We start from the raw sequence: 17,983 nt of genomic DNA on the forward strand, positions 1-17,983 counted from the left end.
TTAAGAACATTTTAAGTCGCATTTTAAGTTGTCCTCATTATGTTTTAATCAATAAATACAAGTTTGGATATAATTACACAAGGAAATTTGCTAAGTTTGTTCATGGAAGATGATTCTTACTTAATATTCTAATGATTTTTCATATAAAATAAGAATCTATCATGCATTTTTACTTGTACCACAAATATAGCTAACATATAGCTAAAACATAAGGTTTTGCGGCCCATGGTCACATTTAACATTTATAAAGCTTGAATTATGTACATAACATTGATATCTTTTTCTCTTTTTAGGGTAATTTTGAAGATCAAACTGCAAAACTGTGGTTTTCACTCGATGTCTCTATTTTACACTTCTTTTTTTGGTGAATGTTGTACATTTTCTGTTTCTTAATGGGAATATTTTGTTAAACTCTAATTTTGTGTTTTGATTCCTTACAATAAAAATAAACAGCTGCTTGTACAAAAGACATTTTAGATTAAATATAACTATAGCTATATTGCATATTTCTGTCTTTTTGCATTTTTTATTCCATAACTTACAAACACGTACAGTTTTTTTCTGTATTGTTTTATGTAGATCAGTTTTTTTAAATACTATTATTTGTTTCTAAAAGCCATTGTTATTTATTTCTTTAGTATCCTGGGGCAAGGCCCATGAATGGTTTTGAATAAATAAAAATGTATATTAATCTAACTGTCATTCTTTCTCTGCACTAATAATCTCTTATATAGTAGAAAGCAAATGGGATTATCATATGAACAATTTTTGGAAATGTCTCCGATAAGAAATGAAACGCACGTGTGGAAGTCTGCCAGTAGGGTTGTACTTAAGGAACTCTAATCTTCCATGAGCCGACCTCTGCTGAGCCTGACTGCTGCCCACTGATTGGCTACGACACTAAGTAGGAGTAAATTGACCCACAGCTCCTCTGCAAGCAACAGGTTGCTGCAGTTCTACCTGCCGGTACTTCCAAGATGATGGGGCTCGGGTGGCATAAAGTCACAACTTTTGCTAACACTAGATAGCACTAGCTAACTGCACACTTTTAGCTTGATGTAAGCCATTTAAAGAGATTGTAGGCTGTCCGTGCGAAGGAAAGTTCGGAGAGTGGTTAAGGACACTTGAGCGCATTTCATATTCTGCTATGGGTTATTTTACTGGACCAAAACTTCTGGATTTTAAGAGCTCACCACCACATCTTCAGTTCAACAAGTATGTCCATACAGGATACCGGCCTATATCCACTTGCAGAGAGTGTCTACGAAGTTTATTCTATCTCCACAATGAATTTGGGAACATCTATACACATGGTATGGAAAATAAATTGCACAATTTGCATGTCTGAAATGTGTTCATTTGTAATGTATGCTTCATTCTACTGCACTGCAATAAAAATATCAGTTTTTATCTTTAGTTATTTATCTTTTGTTTTAGCAAAACATCTGGTTTCAAATGAAAAACGAGATTAATTTGCTCACCATTTGGCATCTTATTTGACTTGTTTTAAGGAAAAACTTATTTCTTAAAGGAAGACCTTTTTTGTTTTGTTTTTTTGCTTGTCTAGGAAATGGTTCTGGATTTAAGATTTTTTTTAGATGTTAAAAAAGCATTTTCACAGTGGATTGAAGATGTTACATTTACAAATATGGAACACACTTAACAAAAGTAACATGGATTACTTTCAAATGATTAATTTTTTTTTCTGTTTTGGCTTCCCCCTGAAACTGAACTCATGACCTTGGCACTAATAATGTCATGCTCCACTGTTTGAGTTACAGGAAAGCTTTGAGTTACCGAAATGGGGTGATGAAATTCTGGCTGTTAAGAACAGTAAAAGAAGTCTCTGATTAACATAATTGAGAATTTCTGTCTGTTCATCTTTTCCCTGGGATTCGAAACTATGACCTTGGTAGTGCCATTTTTACCTCTTTAAGCTGTTCAAGTTATTAAAACAATGTCAAATCAAATCACTTTTATTGTCACATCAGCAGCAGCACGTGTGGCTCCAGACAGTGCAGAATACAACAATAGCGCAAAATACAGACAGTGCAAAATACTACAACATACAACAACATACTTTCAAAAAAAAAAAAAAAAACAGCACAATGTAAAATTGGCAGTGTTGACAATATGTATAATAAACAGGTATACACATAGTTGCAGGCAGTTTTGTTTTAAGTATGAATTAGTTATTAAAATCAAGTGATTGACTCAGAGGATTGGAACCTTCTCAATATGTAAGAAAAAATTGAGTAACACTTTATTTTGATGGTGTATTTGAGTATTAGTAGGAAACTTTGGAAGTACATGTCAATTTACACAAACCCTAACCCCAACCTAGCAGTCTACTTATAACCTAATGAAAATTAGTTGCAATGTAAGTTAAATTCATTAAACGGACCATCAAAGTGTAACCAAAAATTGTAATCTGTTCTTGCTTTGCCTGGGAATTAAACCCATGACCTTGCCATGGTCTGTGTGAGTTACAGGAAGGCTTTAATTATATGAAACAAGGTGATGAAAATACAGACTGTCTAGAAAAGGACCTTTCTAAACATTTGTTCTAGCTTTCTCTGGGAATCAAACCAATGACCCTCCCATTTGTGGTGTTATGTTTTCAGGTTATACTCTCAACAAGTAAAGATTATTATTAATCATTTATTATTATTGACAGGCGGATTGGTGCAGCGGCTGCAGTAATGCGGTTGATGTATCAGTCCGTTATGGTAGAGAAGAAGCTGAGCTGACAGTCAAAGCTCTTGATTTACTGGGAATCTACGTACCTACTCTCAGCTATGGTCATGAGTTTTGGGTCATGACTGAAAGGACAAGATTTTGGATAAAAGTGGCTGAAATAAGTTTCCTTCACAGGGTGACAGAGCGCACCCTTATAGATAGGGTGAGGACCTCTGTCACCCAGGAGAAGCTTGGAGTAGAGCCGTTGCTCCTCCACATCAAGTCAGCTGAGGAGGCTCGGGCATCTGTTTCAGATGTCTCCTGGATGCCTTCCCTATGGAGGTGTTCCAGGCATGTCCCTCCCGGAGGAGAGCTCGGGAAAGACCCAGGACACGCTGGAGAGACTATGTCTCTTGGCTGGCCTGGGAATGCCTCGGGATCACCCCATAGGAGCTAGAGGAAGTGTCTGGGGTTCTCTCCTAAGCCTGCTGCCTCCACAACCTGCTGCCGGAAAAGGGGATGAATAAGAAATTAAATGAAATTAATATTATTGCTTTTCTTGGGAATTGAACCAATGACCTTGGCATTTATAATGTTCTGCTAAAGTATTCTACTGTTTAAGTTACAGGACGGCTTTAATATCCCCTAAAGCAGGGGTCAACAATCTCGTTCCTGGAGGTCCGGTGCCCTGCAGGGTTTAGCTCTAACTTGCCTCAACACACCTGCCTGGGGGTTTCAAGTATACCTTGTAAGACCTTGATTAGCTTGTACAGGTGTGTTTGTTTAGGGCTGGAGCTAAAATCTGCAGGACACCGGCCCTCCAGAAACAAGTTTGGTGATCCCTGCCCTAAAGCATTGGCACTGAGCATTCAGAAATGCGTTTCTTCAATTCTTGATTTTCCTGGGAATCAAACCCATGACCTTGCCATGCACTGCCATAATCTACTTATTTAAATAAAGTAACGCTTTAATAATTTAAAACAAACTGATAAAAAAAAAACAGTGGCTGTGGAGAAAAGAAACCTGAAGGTGATTCTTATCTATTCTAGTTTTCTCTGGAAATCAAACCAATGACCACAGCATTTGTCGTGCCATGTTTTACGGTTTCAATGTCAACGTGTAAAGTTTTTAACATTCTTATTATAATTTTATTATTATTGTTGTTGGTTTTGCTTTTCTTGGGAATTGAACCAATGCTACTGGCATTTGTAGTGTTCTGTTGTGACATTAAGCATTCAGGTTTACATTACATCAATTCTTGCTTTGCAAGGGAATCAGGCCCATGACCTTGCCATATGTAGTGTCATCTTTTACTGTTTGATTTAAAAGAAGGCTTTAATAGTTTGAAACAAGTAGATGAGATAAATATACAGTGGCTGTCGAGAAAAGAAACTCTGTGAACTTGTAACTCTTAACTGTTTTAGCTTTCCCCGGGAATCAAACCAATGACCTTAGCATTTGTGGTGCCATGTTCTACTGTTTTAATTTGAACATGTAAAGATTGCAATAACTGCTTTTCTTGGGAATCGAACCCATGACCTTGGCATTTGCAGTGTTCTGCTGTGACATTCAACAGATTAAGTTACAGGACGGCTTTAATAGCTACCGAAACATTGGCACTGGGCAAGAATAGAACCCATGCTCTACTATTTGAGTTAAAAGTAAGTTGCTCCTGCTTTCCCTGAAAATCAACCCCATGACCTTGGCGTTTGTAGTGCCATGTTTTACTGAATTAAAAGAAGGCTTTAAGAGATAGGAAACCTCTGATCGTGTAATGTAAAACTACTTTCTCCACTGTTCACCCACTAACCCTCTTCAAATGGGTGTCTAAGTAGCATTACACGGGATTACATCTAATCCTTGTTAGGGAACTGCTGTCCTGGAAGTAATACTGTATAATTTCTGTGGTTAGTAAAAGTGCATGAAAAAATAGGAGGTATACATTTAGGAAATTCCTAAATATGTTTTAGACTTTAGATTCGAATGTGGTGGCCCAGTTTCTCAAACAGGGTTGAGCTAGGGCTAGGACTTAATTAAATAAGGGTGTTTAAACAGCTTTAATAAAAATGACTTAGAAAATCACATTACCGGTGGGCGTATTGTAAGATATCTCACCTGGCTGCCCTCAAGCATGCAATTTAGTTTAGGACTAGCCTTCAGCCTTGTCAGCAAAACCCAGGGAAGAATTAAGTAATTTTAAAATTGATATGAAATCAAACTTTACTTTTCTTGTTTTTATATGTACTATATATAGTATAGTACTTTAATCAATTACTGTAACTCAAAGCAACTTTTGTTCACTTCCTGGTCAAATGGAATTCTTTTAGGGCAGGCATATGAGTGGGCATCTTGTTTCTGCTGAATTTGTCCATTCGTTCAACCTTCCCTCATTTTGCTCGTCTTTCAAGAATTCAACCGATTCCCAAAGAATGAAATAATGCACTGCCCTACATTTTTTTCTTCAGAACATTTTCAAGTGGATGCACGTCACTATAGCGAATAAAAGACAATTTTAACCTCCATTTCATTGCTACTTAATGCCATGTTAATCCTATAAAGACTACAGTTGGCTATCATATCTGATTAAAATTTTTAAGGTTTCTGAATTATCAACTTGATTAAAACTTGAACGCAATGTTCAGCAATATAGCCTTGTGGGAAGTGCGGGTATCCAGAGTTCAAATGCTGTCTTGCGGACCTTTCCTGTTCTACAATTAAGTATCAATAAGTGAGACAATGTAACAGCTTTATCAGTTTTGACATTTTCACAAAAACATCTAAATAGATGGGATCAGGCGCGTTGCTAGGAGGAAAGATGGACAGAGTGCATAGGGCCCTGGCAATTTATGCCGATTTCAGACTGCATGATTTTCAAAGTAGTCGTGTTACAGATGTTTTCACACTGCATGACCATCTGGGGTAGCGTTCTGTTGGTGCTATTATTACACTGCAGAATGGATCGGCAACAGGGTGTTTCACACTGTATGACTTTAAAATAGGAAGAATTGGCGATTCTTGTCTCTGTCTGCAAACTACGTCTCACCACAAAACACATGCGAGAAGTGATATAAAATAAAAACATGAGGTCACGAATTATATCTAAACTAAACTAAACAAGCAAACTAAATCCTGTCGCACTAATTCACTTGATTTTTATGTTATTGTTAAAATAAAAGAAAACATGTATAGTACTGTGTTAAATAAAAATCTTTCATATTTTATGGCTTATGGCTATGATTTAGTTTTCAAAATGTTTTATTTTGATTGTTTTTAATTAAATTGGTCTTACATTTCGTATTTTCTGATTTTTACAGTCTTTTTATTTATTCTGGTACTTTGACCATAAACCAACATCTCAATCATTCAGTAGAGGCTGATGTTTTTGAAATTATGAAATGTGTTGAAATAAAAATGCATTGATTGTGTTAACTAGTGACATGAGGGGTTAAGAAATGCAATAAAAAAATTATATTGCTTTTTTCTTGGTGTGGCAGTTAAAGGGTTATTTGTAATACAATTTTGTTCTTTAATACAGCAGTAAGATTTATGAACTGTACCCTAAATTTGACCCGCTCATAGAACACACTCTTTCTGAATGTTTCAAACTAAACTCCAACACAAAAGACAGCATGAGCATTTACAGCAAATAAACTAATGTAAATATTATCCCGCCTGCTGTTTGAGTGAGACAGGCGAGGTCTTACACCTCTTTGATTGGTTATAGTCTTCACCTTCTCAACAGAAAGAGCTGCGATCGCTGTTCACCGATGGCGGGAAGAACAGCCGCGGCTACTGTCTTTGCGCATAATACGCGGTTATCACAGGTAATCCATAATAGACACAGTGGAGAAAACTCACACCTCAGGCACGCTCGTGTCAGGATCCACAAGTATGGCTTTAACAGCCAAGAGGATAGGAAAAGTTACCTTACAAACAGACCAGTGGGACAAACGTCCAAAGTGAGAAAAAGAGAGAGGGAGAGATAGCAAAATAGATAGTTGTGAAATAGCAGCACATGTGCTATGCTGCCTTCACTCGCCCTCGCCTCCGGCCTTCGCCATAGTATTGCGACATTGTGCATAGGAGAAAAAGGACGTCAGTACGTAATAACCGGTTAGGATTTATTACTGAACCAATATCGATAATTTTGACAGCCCTAGTAACGAGTAACATTGCAGCCCATAAAAAATCTATTGGAGTAAAAGTATTAAACTCATGGAAAATATGTACTGAAGTAGGAGAAAAAAACAATACTCTAGTAAAGTACAGATACTGCCTTTTAGTACTTAAGTACAGTAGTGAAGTAGTTCTACTTTGTTACTATACATCTCTGGTACTATTTCATAATGTATTTAATTTTCTATAAATGCCTGCAGAGCCATAGACCCAAGATGTCCTCGCTGCAGTCTGTAGGATGATGACTTGGATCAGGTTCTATACATAGGACGTTGTCTGTGATGGTTGAGTTTAGGGTTGGGGCAGTTGTAGATCTAGATGTTAAGAACACACTGTAGCAAGTGAGACGGGGCTGAGAGAAGTGAGGGTGTACAAGACGGGTGGTGTGAGTGAGGTAATCAGAGACACCTGGATAAATCACCTGTCTCGTGTCTCACATAGGAGGCTTGGAATTGTAAAGGAGGAGAGACACCAATGCCAGACAACAGAGAAACCGGGCCTAGACATATTAAGTGATGGTTGACTTCAGTTTGTTTGTTCATTTGATTTGTTTTTATTATTATTAAAAAACTTTAAAGTGTGTCGGTCCTCTGCCTCCTTCTTCACGGTCATGTTGTCTGGATCCCCTCACTGCTGAGAGGAAGAGCAAGTGTTCGGGAGATAACCGAGCAGAGGAGAAAAACGTTAGTCTGCCCCAAGGGGCCAGGGTGGCGAGAGGCGGCGATGAAGAGTCTGCAGCCATCTCCCAGCATGGGGAGGAGCAGGGGACATCAGACTCACCACAAGAGCCTTGAGAGCCATCTCAAGAGAAGGCCGGGGGAGTCACCCATGTCTGCCAAGAGCCAGAGCCTACTATTGTCCACTGAAGCAGGAGCGGAGCCGAAAGGGGAAAGAATCCACTAGCTGAAAGAGCCAGAAGACACCAGAAGTCACCAGAAGACATGTCGTCGGCGAATCTCCTGTCGAGGACAGAGTGGCAATAGGTTTGGAGAACCGAACCTTTTCCCCCTTCTGCCCTCTCTCTGTCTCTCCTCTCTCTCTCCTCAGCTATCCAGCCCCATTCTCTAAGCCCTATTTATTCTCAGGTTTAGCTGGTCCTGAAGCATGGATAATTGAATTGTACCTGATCTAGAATGTCATCATGCTACATGTTGCAGTGAGGACACACTCTATAGTCCTGCAGAGTTTTGATCCAGACACATGCCTGTAGCTTTCAAGTAATGCTCAATTGTTCAAGTGTATTTATATAGGGTTTATGCTAGGTTCTGCAGAACTATGGCTCTCCATAAGATTTGCCTACCCCTGTTCTTTTCTTAAAATTTAACAAGCTTTACCCATAAGTTCCCAAGAGGAAAGGCTGAACTAGGTCTAGCTCCACATTTGGCTCTGCATTGAGCCCTACAGTTGTTTGGCTTGCTGTGCCAACATTGTTGCAACAGTTTAGGAGTTTCACAAATTCAAAACCAGTCATGTGTAACATGTTACCTTTCTGGTGTTTTGTTCATCAGGTGTCCCCTTCATCTGTTTTTTGCTGTTTCTGCCTGTGAGTATCCCATGGGCTGAAGTGGACGAGTGGTGGATTGGTATTGTGCATTATCTGGCTTGTCTGTCACCCACCATCTGTTCTGTCTTCTACCATCTTTTCATGAACCATGAAGGTGGAGCACCTATTTATGACACGCTTCTGTGCTTCGACATGTTTGGTGTCTGCCTTGTCAACACTCTTGGTAAGCACAGATCCCTACATCAACATTTTCTTGATAGGCAGCTTAGATCCTGGAGGGCCACTATCCGACAGTTTAGCTCCAAATCTAATCAAACACTCTGCCTGTAGCTTTCCACTGATCTTGAAAACATAAACCAGGTTTTGCAAGTTTGCAAAAAAAAAAAAAAAAAGTGTGAATTGAGTATATTTTTATTAAGTTGTTAGTAGACTGTAGTAATGTTAACTGTTAGAACCCTGATCTAGGGGGCAAGGAAGTAACATAAATGAAACAATATAACAAATACAAGTCCTTGAAGTTTGGTCCATTCATGACCTAAATAAGTTTTTCTTTTAAAAAATGAAACCAAAACCTTTACCTCGAAGAAGATCCACAGAAAAATAACAAATAAAAATGCCCACTAACTACTTCAAACTTAAAATAGATTTTTTTTTCATTCAAAATATGGATTTTCATGATTCATTTATCATGTGATACCTCAACATGGGCATGAACACTGGGTGATAGAAACATTTATTAGCTTCTTCAGTTGTGTTTGATTAGGGTCGGAGCATAATGCTGTGGTCAATCTAGAGTTTGAGTTTGTGAAATTCTGTCGTACAGGACTGCGAAAAGGGGCGGGATTACACAAGATGGTTAGACATTTAAAAAAAGCGAGCTATTAGTCAGTATTTTAAATTTGTGTCCAGTGAGGTCATGCTTTGATCTTCTATTGGTCTCACGCAATCACGTGATGTGATTTTGCAGGTCAGAGTTCACCAAGCTTGAACTTTCCAATGCAGCGAACTGCGAAACTTCTAGCCCAAGCTTGCGTTTCTAGTCTGATGCATTTGCATGCATATAAATGGAAGTCTATGGGGCAAGAAGTGTAGTGTACCAGTGTACCAACTTCTCCAGGACCGAAGTTTACAGTCCCTCTTTTACATTGATTTCCACCAATCATTGCAGTTACAGTAAAAATTAGGTTATAGTTATATTTTTAGGGCAGAGATTAGGATAATATTTTTGGAAAGGAATTAATAAATAAATACACAGGATGCATAAATAAATACATAGTTTTGAGAAAGAGAAAATGTCCAATGAGCTATAGTTCTGAGGGCCACAATACAAAGAAAAACAACAGTAGAACATCTCTGAATACATACATAACCCAAACTTGAAACAAATGAGCTACAGAAGACCACATCTCACACTGCTGTCAGCTAAGAAAAAGAGTCAGCATTTGGCATAAACAACATAAAACACAGATTTGCCCTGCCTTGAATGGTAAGTGCATAAAAATTGTTCAGCCAGGTGCTGGTTGTGTAATGTTGTGGGGAAAATTCTGTTGGCTCCCTTCCTACCATTTAAAGGGCACCTATGGTAAAAAAAAATCTACTTTTCAAGCTGTTTGGACAGACATGTGTGTAAGTATAGTGCATAGACCGTCATATTTTGGTGATATAAGCACACACAGTCCTTTTTTTCAATTATACAACATAAAAACGGTGGACCAATTGGAGCAGTTTTCAGAGCGACCGCAACTTGACGTAGGAGTGCGGTCCCCCCGCCCACCAATATTGATTGACAGGCGCATTATCATATCCTCAGTTTGTTGATTCAATTCTGCCATTTTCAGCGTGTGAGTCAAAGCGAAATCGCTAAAGGAACACCCTTGCATTGTTTTTAGATGTAAGGCTTATTGGGCTCAACACAAAATCAATATTATCCTCATTATCACTCTAATCGGAATTATTGGTTGTATCATTAGGTAGGTTTGCAAATATGTGTACTTTTCATTGCGTCTACCTTAAACTTAAGCCATTTGCATTTCTTGAGGTCACAGAAGCTCCCTGTGATCTTAACTAGGTGCAGCTAGAAAAGTGCAAGCGCATTGGTTGCTTCATGTGCACGTCTCTCCATTGGAAATAATATAACTTGCCTGCTGGTCGCACACCAGAAGCGCCGCTCTGCATGGCGCGACGCTGACACAGCACCATGCATTTTGGAGTTCTGGGTGTGGGTTTCTGTCAGGGTACACACAATGGCACTTCAAGCCGGCGGCTGGGTCAGCCTCGGACAGCTGCCGTTGTGTTTACCCTGATGGAGGCCTGCGTTTGGAGCTCTAGAATGCGTGGCGCGACAATTTGGGACACTTTATGTTTCTGCCGCATCACAGAGAGTGTCTGGTGTGCCCTGTCACGGCGCATCCGGTGCCTCAGTCAAAGTTAATTCAGTGTGCGTGGTTATTAGTCTCGGTGTACTAGCTCGGCACTTTAAACTAGCACACAGTTGTCTGTAAAACTATAGAAAGACACAAATGATTTTGTACTCTGCTTGGTCTGTGTCCGAGTCGTGCATGTACGGCTGAATGCTGATCCTTTCACTCCTGCTCTTTCTATCTGTCTGCCTGTCTGTTGCAAACACAGAATGGTTAGCTCTTGGCTCTGGCCCCTTTGTTACATTGAACGGGAAGCTGAAACTACTTTTCATGAGAAGCAACATGCTCCTAAAACAACAAACTGTGTACACGCCCCCAACATGACACTTTTTAACACATTATAATAAAAACATTTGAACTGTGTTTTGAACTGGACCTAAACTGGCACACTCAGAAGAACTATAATACTAATATTAAATTATAAAAAAGGGGTGAACTATGTGCCCTTTAAGAGTATCCATCTTGTAATGACCATTTCCAGTAGGATAACATGCCATGTTGCATATTTTGAAATGGTTACTTGAGCATGACAGTGTGACTAAAAGTCACCACATTCCAGTAGAGTACCATTAAAGAGCCCCTATTATGCAACAAAAAAGGTCATTTTTTGTTTTTGGGGTCTCCAACAACAGGCTTTTATGTATGCAAGGTCAAAAAAACTTTCATTGTCTAATAATTTTCATTCATTTTTACCTAATTTTACCAACGACTTCCATATGATTTGTTCAGTGATTCATTTGTTCCCAAACCTCCTTAGCATGAAGCTAATCTGCGCTGATTGGTCCGATGACCCAGTTTGTTGTGATTGGTCAACTGTGTTCAGCTCAAGACAGAGAGAAATGCCCACCAGGGCGAATCAACATTGTTGAAGTAGTCAGAGTCCGAGTATATGTGTGAGCCCAATGCTGGAGTGCATTAAAGCAGTGCAGTTAAACACCAGCTTATTGCTCTATTCTTAACCATAATTAAAAACAACAACACACATTCAGTATTAACCCATACAATGGCAAAGTCTGAACTACTTTGAATGTGTGTAGGAACAGCTGACCATAGCCATAGCAACGAGAAACGTCTAAAGATTGCGAACTCACAAACGCATTTAAATCCGTTAACAAAGAGCACATGTTGTGTTTTCAGCGTGGTTTTAGAGAATATAATTAACCAGATACAGTACAAGTTGCGTGGAGCGATTACAAGTAACAAATTACAATTAAATACATATTTTGAAAGCTAGAGAAAACAAGGAGGCACATTTTAATTACACTTACACTTGTGAAATGGATGAAGCAACTAATCCATGAATTGTGTACTGCAATTTCCTGTCAAGCTCCCACAGAATCCCATACATCAATATTTTTTCTAATCCTTCCTTTAACAAACGGCCGATGAATACCCCATAGCAGGGTAGATTATTGAATTAGTCACCAGAATGTTCACTCATTAATGTTCACTCATCTTCAGTCATGATCAGTCCCACAGACACCTGCACTCTAGTTTGAAGGGAAAGGAGCGTTCACGTTTTACCAGATCTGACACAGAAGATATTTGGTATTGTTTCGTGTCGACGGCAAAAGATCTGCGAGAATGATGAAGTCGAATCATTTATTTAAAAAGAAAAATGTATTTAAACAAGGAGCATTTTCAGAGAAAGTCATTTTCATTGGAAGGTCATTTTCAAAAACCCATAACAGGGGCACTTTAATATGTGTCAACGACAAATTGTGCATTATAGATGTGCTGCTAAAAATCTGCATTGGTATATTTTAGTATGGATCTCCTTGTTGAACCTACAAGGCACAAAGAATTTTGGCAAAAAAGAGGTTCAACCTGATTCTAGTAATTAATACAATGAATCCACAATTGTTGTCAACCACTAATTTTTTTTAATTAAACAAAAGTTTTACATTCAGAATATTTCCATTTTAAATTTTATTTATTTATTTATTTTTTGTGGCCCTTAAAAAGTTAACCAGGTCAACAGGTTTAATCAGGGTGACATGGTCATAAAGTTGTCCATAAACAGTTAAATACCAGAATTTTTGCTGCTTCTTTTTATTCAAGGGCCAATAAAGTTCCCTTTTGGTTTTCCAGGTGCTCTGCCAATCATTCACATCACATTGTTGTGTCACCCAATCACCCGTCAAGTGGCGATGTTAGCGTATCTCCTCCTCTCTGGCTATGGTGTTCACTGCGCTCTCACTGCAGAGAGTAACATTCACCGCCTGCAGTCCTTCATCTGGCAGGCAGGCTTCCGCTTTGTTCTCTTTATGTTTCGTCTGATTGGTCCAGGCAGAGGAAGCCCCTCCTCCCTTCAGCTCTACCTCACCATGGATGCTCTGGCAATGTTTGGAGGACTTGTCAATGTTTCCCGCTTTCCTGAGCGATTCAGTCCTGGACGGTTTGACTACTGGCTAAATAGTCATCAGATTATGCACATCATGGTCGTTCTGTCTATACTTTACTTACACTGGGGCATGCTGGAGGATTTACGATGGTTAAAGGGATATCACTGTCCTGATGAATATGGCATTTATGATATTTAAAACAATTAACAGTTGCCTGTAGCTTTTGATTCATAAATGCTTTCCATTTATATGCTTTCAAGATGCATTATAAGACACTGTCTGTGGTTGAATTTGACAATGGTTGATTCGGAAAGTATTCACTGTGCTTCATGTTTCCACATTGTTTATGTTACAGCCTTATTAAAAAATTTCCCAAAAAATTCTACACACAATACACCATACGGACAATGGGAAATAAGATTTTTTTGAATTGTTGCAAATAAAAAAGTTTTTTTAAAAGCTCTAAATTGAGCTCAGGTCCTCTGATCATTCTTGAAATGTTTCAGCAGCTTAATTGGAGTTCACCTGTGGTAAATTCAGTTGATTGGACATGATTTGAAAAGGCATACACCTGTCTATATAAGGTCCCAGGGTTGACAGTGCATGTTAAAGCACAAACCAAGCATGAAGACAAAGGAATTGCCGTAGACCTACGGGACAGAATTGTCTCAAGCACAGGGCTGGGGAAGGTTATAGAAAAATTTCTGCTGCTCTGAAAGTTCCAGTAAGTACAGTGTCCTCCATCATCCATAAGTCAAATATGTTTGGAGCTACCAGGACTCCTCCTAGAGCTGGCTGGCCATCTAAGCTGGGTAATCCAGGGAGAAGGGCCTTAGTCAGGAAGGTGATTAATAACCCAATGGTCACTCTGTCTGAGCTTCAGCGTTCCTCTGTGGAAAGAAAAGAAACTTACAGAAGTACAACCATCTGTGCAGCAATCCACCAATCAGGCCTGTATGGTAGAGTGGCCAGATGGAAACCACTCCCTGCTTGCAAAATTATCTGGTCTTATGAGACTAAAATTTAACTCTTTGGAGTGAATATCAGTCATTACGTTTGGAGAAAACCAGGCACCACTCATCACCAGGCTAATAATATCCCTACAGTGAAGCATGGGGGTGGCAGCATCATGCTGTTGGGATGTTTTACAGCAGCAGAAACTGGAAGACTAGTCATGATAGAGGGAAAGATTAATGCAGCAATGTACAGAGACATCCTGAATGAAAACCTGCTTCAGAGTGCTCTTGACCTCAGACTGGGGAGATCGTTCATCCTTCAGCAGGATAATGACTCAAAGCACACCTTTAAAATATCAGTGGAGTGGCTTCACAACAACTCAGTGAATGTCAATGAGTGGCCTAGCCAGAGCCCAGACCTAAATCCAATTGAACATCTCTGGAGAGATCTGAAAATGGCTGTACAGGGTCACTTCCCATTCAACCTGATAGAGCTTGAGAGGTACTGCAAAGAGGAATGGGCATTCCCAAAGACAAAGACAGGTGTGCCAAGCTTGTGGCATCATATTCAAAAAGCCTTGAGGCTGTATTTGCTGCCAAAGGTGCATTAACAAAGTATTATTTAAAGGCTGTAAATACTTCTGTACATGTGATTTTTCAGGTTTTTTATTTTTTAAAAATTTGCAACAATTTAAAAAAATCTTTTTTCACATTGTCATTATGAGGTATTGTGTGTAGAATTTTGAGGAAATCAATTAATTTAATCCATTTTGGAATGAGGCTGTAACATTTTAAGAAATGTAGAAAAAGACAAGTGCTATGAATACTTTCCAGATGCACTGTACTTATGAATCTACAGACAACTTTTAACAGATCTTGTTTGTGTGAAAATTTCACTGTCTCCACAATTGTATGGTTTGATCATTTAGAATTGTTTCTACATGTTACAACAACTTAAGACCTGTCCTGGAAAGATTGCTCAGAATTGCAGTCCATTATTCAAATTACATGACAAAAAATATAGTTTTTTAACAATTTATTGTGTTACACGTTTAAAGTATTTTAAATTATGTTTGACTTCACTAAGTTATCATTGGTTTGAACAGATATTCTTGTGCCATATTGATCTAAAGATCAAGACAACCAGTATGAAGGCAACAGGTATTTCTTCCCTATGTTATGTCAAAGATGTATTATAAAATTACAAAATGTTTGGGAGTCCCTGCATTAAAGAAATTGATTTGAATGAATTTGTATGCATTTCAATGAGTTGTAAAGACAAACGCCTTCCAAAGATGTAGTTCTCAGCAAAACTTAGTACACCCCATTTTGAAAATGAATATTTTTATCCATTTCTTAGTGAATATGGGTAATGTACATTTAGGTAAATATTTATTAATTATAATTTTGCATGAATTTATGCATTTTTTTATGCAAAAATATTTTAGTCACAGAACATCTTTAGAAATGGGAAGATAATACATTTACAAACTACATTTCAACAATACTGTATATATTTTTGCTTCTCTTGAAAATGTTATTTGATTTTCCCTAACATATACATTTAGGCTACTTTTTCTAATTTTTGAATCATTATTGTAAGTTATTTAGTTAGATTAGTTCCAGATTTGGCTTCAGTACTGACCAAACTAATAAACATTGTGAGGCATCTAATAGAAGATATATTTAATAATTTAAATGAGAGATTTGTGGTGGTGTACATATAGTGGTGGTGTACACATCAGTGGAGTGGCTTCACAACAACTCAGTGAATGTCAATGAGTGGCCTAGCCAGAGCCCAGACCTAAATCCAATTGAACATCTCTGGAGAGATCTGAAAATGGCTGTACAGGGTCACTTCCCATTCAACCTGATAGAGCTTGAGAGGTACTGCAAAGAGGAATGGGCATTCCCAAAGACAAAGACAGGTGTGCCAAGCTTGTGGCATCATATTCAAAAAGCCTTGAGGCTGTATTTGCTGCCAAAGGTGCATTAACAAAGTATTATTTAAAGGCTGTAAATACTTCTGTACATGTGATTTTTCAGGTTTTTTATTTTTAAAAAATTTGCAACAATTTAAAAAAATCTTTTTTCACATTGTCATTATGAGGTATTGTGTGTAGAATTTTGAGGAAATCAATTAATTTAATCCATTTTGGAATGAGGCTGTAACATTTTAAGAAATGTAGAAAAAGACAAGTGCTATGAATACTTTCCAGATGCACTGTACTTATGAATCTACAGACAACTTTTAACAGATCTTGTTTGTGTGAAAATTTCACTGTCTCCACAATTGTATGGTTTGATCATTTAGAATTGTTTCTACATGTTACAACAACTTAAGACCTGTCCTGGAAAGATTGCTCAGAATTGCAGTCCATTATTCAAATTACATGACAAAAAATATAGTTTTTTAACAATTTATTGTGTTACACGTTTAAAGTATTTTAAATTATGTTTGACTTCACTAAGTTATCATTGGTTTGAACAGATATTCTTGTGCCATATTGATCTAAAGATCAAGACAACCAGTATGAAGGCAACAGGTATTTCTTCCCTATGTTATGTCAAAGATGTATTATAAAATTACAAAATGTTTGGGAGTCCCTGCATTAAAGAAATTGATTTGAATGAATTTGTATGCATTTCAATGAGTTGTAAAGACAAACGCCTTCCAAAGATGTAGTTCTCAGCAAAACTTAGTACACCCCATTTTGAAAATGAATATTTTTATCCATTTCTTAGTGAATATGGGTAATGTACATTTAGGTAAATATTTATTAATTATAATTTTGCATGAATTTATGCATTTTTTTATGCAAAAATATTTTAGTCACAGAACATCTTTAGAAATGGGAAGATAATACATTTACAAACTACATTTCAACAATACTGTATATATTTTTGCTTCTCTTGAAAATGTTATTTGATTTTCCCTAACATATACATTTAGGCTACTTTTTCTAATTTTTGAATCATTATTGTAAGTTATTTAGTTAGATTAGTTCCAGATTTGGCTTCAGTACTGACCAAACTAATAAACATTGTGAGGCATCTAATAGAAGATATATTTAATAATTTAAATGAGAGATTTGTGGTGGTGTACATATATATGCTGGCACTGTATGGTATATTTGGTAAAAAAATTTTCAATGACAAACAATTATGTACATTAATTAGTAAATTCGTCTTTAAAATGACCTTAAAAATTCTTAAAATTAGTGTTTCTTTGATTAATTTATTTTATTTTTTAAGAAATGAAGTGAGCAGCCCAATAAAATCCAAACATTATGTGGAAGCTAAAACTGAAATGCACTTTATCTTTTCAAGGTTGAAAAATCATATTTAGATTGTGTACTAACATTTTTAATTGGCAAACCTGATGAATTGTATTTACAAGGTGCTATTTATATCGAAATTTATATCATAATCAATTTTACTTGAAATAAACAAGCTGGACTTTAATATTATATTTGAAATCTCTCTCTGTAACTCACTGAAGTATAACACCTGGTCACACAAGAAAACCCATTTACATTGGATGTATGTACTGTCATACTATTGTCTACTGTAAATTTTGACAAGTATTGTGACTTGTTGAGTCGTGATATGACCTACTATAGGAGTTATATGGCTAAAAAGAGTCAAAACGAAATACAATAGAGCCCAATATCAAATAAACATGCACTATATAATCTTTAAATATCCCATGAAGTGCTTTGAAATGTGCATTTTTCCCCCAAAATTTAATGTACTGTAATCTCAACTGAAACATGAAGACAGAGGGTTCTATTTTAACGATCTACGAACAAAGTCTAAAGCTCATGACGCAAAAGCATAAAGGACGTGTCCGAATCCACTTTTGCTATTTTAAGGAGGGGAAAATACTATCTGTGCCCTGGT

General features: G+C 37.4%; 2 protein-coding genes across 19 annotated transcripts in view; both read left to right on the forward strand.

Moving 5' to 3' along the window:
* The window catches only part of cmn (calymmin), a 55,545-nt gene extending 54,129 nt beyond the window's left edge, over positions 1-1,416 (forward strand). For 17 of the 18 annotated variants that reach the window (XM_073917358.1, XM_073917354.1, XM_073917355.1 and 14 more), the window contains one exon: positions 294-1,416. In XM_073917358.1, coding sequence (XP_073773459.1) covers positions 294-298 — 5 coding nt within the window. In that variant the 3' untranslated portion in view covers positions 299-1,416. The remainder of the gene's footprint in view (positions 1-293) is intronic. The other variant, NM_131014.1, reaches the window with a different exon arrangement.
* Positions 647-16,715, forward strand: paqr4b (progestin and adipoQ receptor family member IVb). The gene is made up of 3 exons (XM_001920078.7): positions 647-1,313; positions 8,364-8,582; positions 12,871-16,715. Exons 1-3 carry the CDS (start codon positions 1,148-1,150, stop codon positions 13,320-13,322), a joined length of 837 nt encoding a protein of 278 aa, XP_001920113.1. The 5' UTR covers positions 647-1,147; the 3' UTR covers positions 13,323-16,715.
* The last annotated feature ends 1,268 nt before the right edge of the window (positions 16,716-17,983 follow it).

Source organism: Danio rerio, chromosome 12 (genome assembly GCF_049306965.1).
Source record: "Danio rerio strain Tuebingen ecotype United States chromosome 12, GRCz12tu, whole genome shotgun sequence".
In the NCBI taxonomy this organism is placed as follows: Eukaryota; Metazoa; Chordata; class Actinopteri; order Cypriniformes; family Danionidae; genus Danio; species Danio rerio.

Coding starts and splice junctions, on each gene's coding strand:
- paqr4b (XM_001920078.7), top strand. CDS start 1,148: ATGGGTTATTTTACTGGACCAAAACTTCTGGATTTTAAGAGCTCACCA. Junction 1,314..8,363: donor TGGGAACATCTATACACATG/GTATGGAAAATA, acceptor TTTGTTCATCAG/GTGTCCCCTTCATCTGTTTT. Junction 8,583..12,870: donor CTGCCTTGTCAACACTCTTG/GTAAGCACAGAT, acceptor TTGGTTTTCCAG/GTGCTCTGCCAATCATTCAC.